This window comes from Lethenteron reissneri, unplaced genomic scaffold (genome assembly GCF_015708825.2).
Source record: "Lethenteron reissneri isolate LAM-NWPU_2019-01 unplaced genomic scaffold, ASM1570882v1 scaffold_1419, whole genome shotgun sequence".
NCBI classification, from domain to species: domain Eukaryota; kingdom Metazoa; phylum Chordata; class Hyperoartia; order Petromyzontiformes; family Petromyzontidae; genus Lethenteron; species Lethenteron reissneri.
In genome coordinates, this window is record NW_026891134.1 from 130,091 (window position 1) to 138,411 (window position 8,321).

The 8,321-nt window shown below is 53.7% G+C and overlaps 1 protein-coding gene across 1 annotated transcript; it reads left to right on the top strand.

Moving 5' to 3' along the window:
- The first annotated feature begins 508 nt into the window (after nt 1–508).
- LOC133362271 (bromodomain-containing protein DDB_G0280777-like) lies at nt 509–4,492 on the top strand. The gene is made up of 2 exons (XM_061581198.1): nt 509–1,700; nt 3,194–4,492. The coding sequence occupies exons 1-2, from the start codon at nt 696–698 to the stop codon at nt 3,233–3,235; spliced, it is 1,047 nt and encodes a 348-aa protein (XP_061437182.1). The 5' UTR covers nt 509–695; the 3' UTR covers nt 3,236–4,492.
- Nucleotides 4,493–8,321: the final 3,829 nt, after the last annotated feature.

Sequence of the window (8,321 nt, forward strand, 5' to 3'; positions counted from 1 at the left end):
CAGACAAAAGTCACCGTGTACACCAACGCTGTGTGCAAACATCCCAGTGGGATGCAAGTCAAACAACAACAACCACAAGACAGCTTAGAGAGTCGATGGGTCTCTATCAGTAATTCTACATTTGAAGCTTTCGTGACTGCCAGGAGTAGGTTTTATCGGTAAAGTCACGTAGGTAAAAATACAAAATATAAATAATATAAATAAAATAATAAATCACGACGTTTCGGAGGCAACACAAACTTCCTTCATCAGGTGTAAAAAGGCACAGAAAAAAAAACTGTACGTCGTGATTTATTATTTTATTTCTATTATTATTTACATTATTTATTATTATTTATCTCTACTGTAGTCTATGGGTCTCTGTGACCCCCCCCTCGTGCGGATCGTGAATCGAGGTCAGAATCGACCGACGGCTTGCAATCGAAGTCGATTCTAACGTAATCGCATGGAGGAATCGATCCACGGATCGATCCGACGACATCACCGTTAACCAAATCGCAATGGAGGTAGAAGCCAACAGCTTCCATCGAGTCGCGAAGTTGCCACCTCCTCTACCTCCTCCTCTACCTCCTCTACCCCCTCTACCTCCTCTACCTCCTCAATTGCCTCGCGACATCAACGACCCTCCCACAGCAACAGCGGCAGCGGAATCAGCAACAACGAAGTCAACACCCGCCACTGAGGCCTACACCGCCATGCAGCCTGCGGTCTCTGCCCAAGCCGCGTCGCATTCTGCGGGGGAGATTCAGGCGAGGGGCGGTGGCTGCGAGGAGGAGGAGGAGGAGGATGAAGCGATGCAGTTGCTGACCATCGTAACCGGCGATCTCATCTCCGGCTACGTGGCTCACCTGACGCAGCAGACGGAGCAGCAGCAGCAGCCTGTGCAGCAGCAGCAGCCTCTGCTGCAGCAGGGGCTGCAGCAACAGCTGCAGCAGCAGCTTCAGCAGTTGCAGGAGCAGCTCCCGGCGGTGCAGCAACATCTCCTGCTGTCGCAGCAGCAGCAGCAGCAGTGGATGGAGAAGCTCTGGCAGCAGCAATTCCAGCACATGCAGCAGGTGCAGGAGCAGCTCCAGCAGGTGCAGCGGCAACAGGAGCTTGTGCAGCAGCTGCAGCAGCAGGAGCAGCTCCTGGATGTGCAGCAGCAGCAGCAGCTGCTGCAGGAGCTGCAGAAGAAGTATCAGCTCCAGGAGGTGCAGCTGATGCGTCGGTTCAAGCAGCTGCACGAAATGCAGCAGGAGCATTTCCAGCAGTTGCAGCAGTTCAAGGAGTGGCAGGAGCTGCAGCGGCAGGCGCGGCAAATACAGCGGCAGCTGCGGGAGGTGCGCTCGCTGCTCCAGACCTCCCGGCGGCTGGTGCGGATGCGTGTGGAGCTTCTGCAGGAGGCGCTCGACACCCGAGGAGACGCGTTGCTGGCGGAGTTCGAAGCCTCCATCCCAGACTTTGTGAGGCGCGCGGAGGAGCTGGCGAAGCAAGTGGACCCGCGCCGGCTGGTCATGACCCTGGCCTGGCAGGTTCTCACCGCGGGGCCCATGAGCTGGGGCTGCGTGCTGTCCATGGTGGTGTTTTGCGCGCTGCTCGTCAAGAACCTGAGGGCCTCCGGTCGTCTGGGCGACTCGGAGGAGACTTGGCCCTTGACGGACGCGGTGGCCGCTGTGCTGTTGACCACACGCAAGACCTGGCTCATGGAACAGGGAGGCTGGGTGAGGGGTTACACACCGCTACCATCAACACCACTGCGCCGGAACAGCGTGTTGGTAATTGAAAGCCCATGGGCTGCACAAAATCGAGCAGCCTCCTACCGTTGTTATTGAGTTGATCTGACCCATGTCCTCCAATCACTCCAGACCAGGTGCTAGCATCATGACCAACTCGGGCATTGAAGTCACCCAACAAGATGACTCTATCCCGAGGGGCCACTTTCGCCAGCACCTGTGACATGAGGTCATAGAAGGCATCTGACTCATCGGCCTTGCCTGCATCCCTCCACGGATGTTCGTCTTCGGTGGGGGCATAAGTAACCACGACCACCGCTCCTCGCCTCCGGTTGATGGGAAGGCGAGCCCAAAGTAGACTGGGGCTTACAGATTCCCACACCTCACCGCCACACTCCCTCGCCCCCTTCATTCTTTTATTCAGAAGAGCCACTCCTTGTTGTTTGGCAGTCTCCTGCCCCAAGTAGAGGACTGTCCACCCCTCATGATGTCAGGAGCCAGAGCCGGTCCACCGGACCTCCTAAACACCACAGAGATCCAGTCGGTACCTGTCCAGCTCCCGACAGAGGAGTGGCAGCCTCTCCTCAGCAGTGAGAGTTCGAACATTCCACGCATTCAGTGTCTCACTACACAGTGTCTCACCACCCAGTGTGTCACTACCCAGTGTCTCTCTACCCAGTGTCTCTGTACCAGTGTCTCACTACCCAGTGTCTCACTACCCAGTGTCTCTCTACCCATTGTCTCACTACCCAGTGTCTCTCTACCCATTGTCTCACTGCCCAGTGTCTCTGTACCAGTGTCTCACTACCCAGTGTCTCACTACCCAGTGTCCCACTAGCAGTGTCTCACTACCCAGTGTCTCACTACCCAGTGTCTCTGTACCAGTGACTCACCACCAGTGTCTCACTACCCGGTGTCTCACTACCCAGTGTCTCACTACCCAGTGTCTCTGTACCAGTGACTCACCACCAGTGTCTCACTACCTGGTGTCTCACTACCCAGTGTCTCACTACCCAGTGTCTCACTACCCAGTGTCTCACTACCCAGTGACTCACCACCCAGTGTCTCACCACCAGTGTCTCACCACCAGTGTCTCACTAGCAGTGTCTCACTACCCAGTGTCTCACTAGCAGTGTCTCACTACCCAGTGTCTCACCACCAGTGTCTCACTAGCAGTGGCTCACTAGCAGTGTCTCATTACCCAGTGTTTCACTGCCCAGTGTCTCTCTACCCAGTGTCTCTGTACCAGTGACTCACCACCAGTGTCTCACTACCCAGTGTCTCTCTACCCAGTGACTCACCACCAGTATCAGATCAGAGAACAATGCCAAAAGGCGACCAGCACAAGAACAATGCCACGCGTATCAGCAGAGCCATTTACAGCTCGGGGCTCTGAGCAGCAGCAGCAGCAGAAGCTGTGTGATGATGATGATGGTGGTGGTGGGGCTCTCTTTCCGTTCTGTTTCTCTGCTGCCACACAGGAGGGCTTCCTGCGAGCGTTCGGGCCGGGGACGCCCACCTAGGAGAGGAGCCGTAGACGCCGAGCTCCGACGGGCAGCGACAGTGAAGACGAGAAGAGAGACAGAGAGAGACAGAGACTTTGGACTTGTACACAACTTTTATTGCCTCCAGCAGCAACAGCACTGGAGGCGATTCCGATATGAAATACACAAAGTCACCAGCAAACAAACGAATGAACGCTGTAAATCCGCACGCTGTGGCGCTAAATGCAGCGCAACACGAAATAAAAGTCACGTGGTGGTGGTGGTTGTGGTGGTGGTGGTCATCTCGCACGCCACGGTGACGAGAGAGCGCCTCAGAAGAGAGAACGGCCATCACCAAGCCATGTCAATTTTTTTACTTTTCTCTTTACAAAAATGAGGCTTCCATTAACGTGTGGTCCGACCTCTGTCAGGCGTTGAACAGTAAAATAGTACACGTCTTTAGAAAGTGCATCGTAATATCTGCATCGTTAATATTTTTAAACTTGAGGGAATGAATTTTTTGGCAGTGGCAATGAGAGATGCAAACATTGAAATGGCTCGGGGTTTGAATCAGATGAAAATTCAGAGGCGTTAAAAGGTGCTAACTACCAACCTAAATGTTCAAACAATTGTCGTGGGATACGTGTTGATTGTGTGCGTTTACACAATTTGACTTGAAGTATTGAAAACTGGTTACACAGAAACAAAACTTACAGCCAAGAAATTGTGGTGACGTGTTGTTTTAAATTGCCTGAATTTCTGTAAAACACTTTTTGAGTGGCAATGTCAGACAGTTGTTGTCTTTGATCGTTCATAATGAATTTTGTGTGTTCAGCGTTACCGACGTAAGTCGTGATTTTTAAACGGAATCTTAACTTTTAATGGAACATAAATCTTAAGTAGTAGAGCTGTGTGAAAATATATAGCTGGAAAATGTTGCGGTACAACACTCACGACAAACATCGTTTAGTTCCTGTCCGGCCTAAGCACAGCTTACGAGTATCCTGCTAGAAGTGTAACAGTTGCTCACAGGTTCATGACGTATTTATGTCGCGTACAAAGTCCTCTTCAAAGATGTCTGGCCAACGTGAAAGAGTAAAAATTACCCCCCCCTCCCCCCGCCTCAAGTGGTGCCCCATCTGCCAGCGGTGGCACGAGCAGGAATTGCAGGGCTGCGCCTCTGCCTTTGACACAATGTCTGCCAATAATGGGGGGATCAATAAAAACACGGTGAATGTTGACTGAGATGAAATTATTGATGTGAAACTATCTGCAATAAATGACATGTTGCGTCTCTTTAAACATTTGTGCCTTTTCTCTCACCGCGCTTAAAGAAGAATTTTCCTGGAGGCTTGTTGCATTTGTTTAATTCCATGTTTTATATGACACCCGTAGTGAATCCAACTGAGTCGGAAGACGTCTTGGGAGCAACGCTGTTTCACCGACTCAACGTAACACAATACGAGCTACACTTGGGTGTTGAGTTGTGCGCCTTTTGGCGTCATCTGGTCCAACACCAATGGAGACTAGGCTCTAAGAAAAGTTGTCTCGGGTGTGGACCAATCAACTTCAAGGACAGTGCATATCATTATCATCATCATCAGAGTTGTTTCTTTTTGTTTGCATTTTGGCTGCTTGTGTTGTGGTTATTGCAAACATGACCCCTTGTATAAAGGTGTCAGTTTTGTACCAGTTTAAAGGGTAAAAACCTACTACTATGTTGAGTGCCCATCTATCCCACGCTACGGCACAACTAGACACGGCTCGCTATCCCGGCCCGGACCATGAGCTGCTGGCTCCCGGAGCGCGTGGCTCGAGGCTTCTTCTCCCCGACGTGAATCTTCTTCACCGGCCACACGAAGAACCCACGACCGCCTCACGGGCCCCCCCGTTATATCGGCCTGGGCTGGGCTGGCTCCGGCCCTCGCCCCGCCCACCTCTTTCCCGAAGGATCCCGAGGGCTTCTCTATACCACGTGACCGCCCAGCGGCCCCCGTCCACCGGTGGCCCCCCTGCAATATCATCCGGTGACGTGTCGGCAGGTCAATCAGCGTATCGTGCCCCAACGCAACCCTGGCTGGCTGACGCTCCCTCACCGGGAGCCCGCACCGCACACTGCACGCGGTGCCTCCGCACTGACCAGCGCTCACCGAAGCCCCGCTAGGGCTGGTACTACGCCCAGTGAGCGGGCTGCACGTAATGCCAACACATCATCCGCCGTAGCTTCGTAAGCCCGGCAGCACACGGTGACATTCACAGTCACTACATCACCCCCCTCTCTGTAGCTTCCAGCCGTCCCGGCTGCCAACTCCCCCGCAAGTAAGCAACCGACGTACAATTATACAGAACAACAAGCAGGTGCGCTCCAACAATAACAAGACAGCACGATAAATTACCCAAACCCAACTGTACAATATGTACACCGAGAGAGAGGAAAAAGAAACCACTGCAGCGAGAGAAATGAACAACACAACAATCGCGTCGTACAAAATCCCCACAATAAACATCTCCCACCCACAACGTGTAAACAACGCCCGTCAGCTCGATGGCGGAAAGGATCAGCCAAACGCTTGCCACGACTCACGCGAGCGCGACAAGCCACGGCGGTGTGGGAGCGTGCAACGCGCGGGGATCGTGAGAGTCGAGTCTTCGAACGAGTCCGTGACGCCGGCCCTCCAGGCGGGTCGGGCTCATCTGCCCTGGAAGCAGAGGTCGCAAACGGGTTTTGATTCCTTACCCGTACCCGGCCGGGTACGGGTTCCCGTACGCCACCCGTACCCTGCCCGAAATGAGTGACAAACGGTGACTCACCAGTGACTCACGGCCTACCCGTACCCTACCCGAAATGAGTGACAAACGGTGACTCACCAGTGACTCACGGCCTACCCGTACCCGTACCCTACCCGAAATGAGTGACAAACGGTGACTCACCGGTGACTCACGGCCTACCCGTACCCTACGCGAAATGAGTGACAAACGGTTACTCACCAGTGACTCACGGCCTACCCGTACCCTACCCGAAATGAGTGACAAACGGTTACTCACCAGTGACTCACGGCCTACCTGTACCCTACCCGAAATGAGTGACAAACGGTTACTCACCGGTGACTCACGGCCTACCCGTACCCTACCCGAAATGAGTGACAAACGGTTACTCACCAGTGACTCACGGCCTACCCGTACCCGTACCCTACCCGAAATGAGTGACAAACGGTGACTCACGGCCTACCCGTACCCTACCCGAAATGAGTGATAAACGGTTACTCACCGGTGACTCACGGCCTACCCGTACCCGTACCCTACCCGAAATGAGTGACAAACGGTTACTCACCAGTGACTCACGGCCTACCCGTACCCTACCCGAAATGAGTGATAAACGGTTACTCACCGGTGACTCACGGCCTACCCGTACCCGTACCCTACCCGAAATGAGTGACAAACGGTTACTCACCAGTGACTCACGGCCTACCCGTACCTGGCCGCACCAGGGTCGCAAACGGGTACCCGTACCAGTACCCGGCCGGGTACGGGTAGCCGGCTATCGGGTAGGGTACGGGTATCGGGTACCTGATTGTGACCTCTGGGATGAAGCCATGTTGCAGGCGCGGGTGGGTTGATTCTATGAACTTGAATTGTGAGAAGAGACAAGACGTTGGGAAATGAGTGACAAATGGTGACTCACCAGTGACTCACGGCCTACCAGTACCCGGCCGCACCAGGGTCGCAAACGGCTACCCGTACCCGGCTGGGTACGTGTAGCCGGCTATCGGGTAGGGTACGGGTATCGGGTACCCGGTTGCGACCTCTGCCTGGAAGCTGACTCCCCACGAAGAGCAGTCGACCGGGTCGTCGTGTCCTTCACGTCCAGAGCACGCGAGGCCGACACGAGCGGACGCACGGCCCGGCTCGCCAGGCACAGCCCACACTCGGCCCCTGCGATACAAAGAGGAGACAAACTCACACGGCGAGAGGGGTGTACAAACCAGCTCCGCTTACCAAACCGAATCCACGGTTGCGGCAGCAATGTGGGAGGTGTGCCCACCGGCACCTGCGGACAATGCAACCAGGTCCTGTCCCCCCCGGCGACCAGTCGCACAGGGAAACACGGGCAACTGGTTTCAGGTAATTTTTTACGAAACGTTTGAAAATTCCCGCCAATTCGGTGGGGGTCAGGAAGCCTTGGGGTGACTCCGCGCGTGAAAGTATAAGTAAATGTTGTGAAAGTAACCCTTGTTAATCGTTGCCACGTCGTTTATCCCGATAAAGTTGAGGTAAATGTCCCTCACGACAACCTAACGCGCCTAATTTTAACAAAAAAAAATATGTAAAAATATGTCAGCTTATACTTTACTAGCTCAGTTTGCCCATCCTAGGACGGAAGCTGTAATATTTACGAAAATATATTTTAGGTATAGTATCTATTTACAATGTAAAAAAATATATCTTTTTATATATAAATGTTACATTTGATTTATTTTAAATTTTGTTCACAAATATTATACATTAAATACAAATATTTATTTATTCTCAATAGATGCCATGGGTTGACTGCTGTGCCAGGCTAGGTGCATGAGGTCATGGGACAGACCCAGCAGGTGCCATGGGTTGACTGCTGTGCCAGGCTAGGTGCAGGAAGAGGTCACGGGACAGACCCTGCAGGTGCCATGGGTTGACTGCTGTGCCAGGCTAGGTGCAGGAGGAGGAGGTCACGGGACAGACCCAGCAGGTGCCATAGGTTGACTGCGGTGCCAGGCTAGGTGCAGGAGGTCACGGGACAGACCCAGCAGGTGCCATGGGTTGACTGCTGTGCCAGGCTAGGTGCAGGAGGAGGTCACGGGACAGACCCAGCAGGTGCCATGGGTTGACTGCTGTGCCAGGCTAGGTGCAGGAGGACGTCACGGGACAGACCCAGCAGGTGCCATGGGTTGACTGCTGTGCCAGGCTAGGTGCAGGAGGAGGAGGTCACGGGACAGACCCTGCAGGTGCCATGGGTTGACTGCTGTGCCAGGCTAGGTACAGGAAGAGGTCACGGGACAGACCCTGCAGGTGTCATGGGTTGACTGCTGTGCCAGGCTAGGTGCATGAGGAAGTCACGGGACAGACCCAGCAGGTGACATGGGTTGAC

Coding starts and splice junctions, on each gene's coding strand:
- LOC133362271 (XM_061581198.1), top strand. CDS start 696: ATGCAGCCTGCGGTCTCTGCCCAAGCCGCGTCGCATTCTGCGGGGGAG. Junction 1,701..3,193: donor TCATGGAACAGGGAGGCTGG/GTGAGGGGTTAC, acceptor GCTGCCACACAG/GAGGGCTTCCTGCGAGCGTT.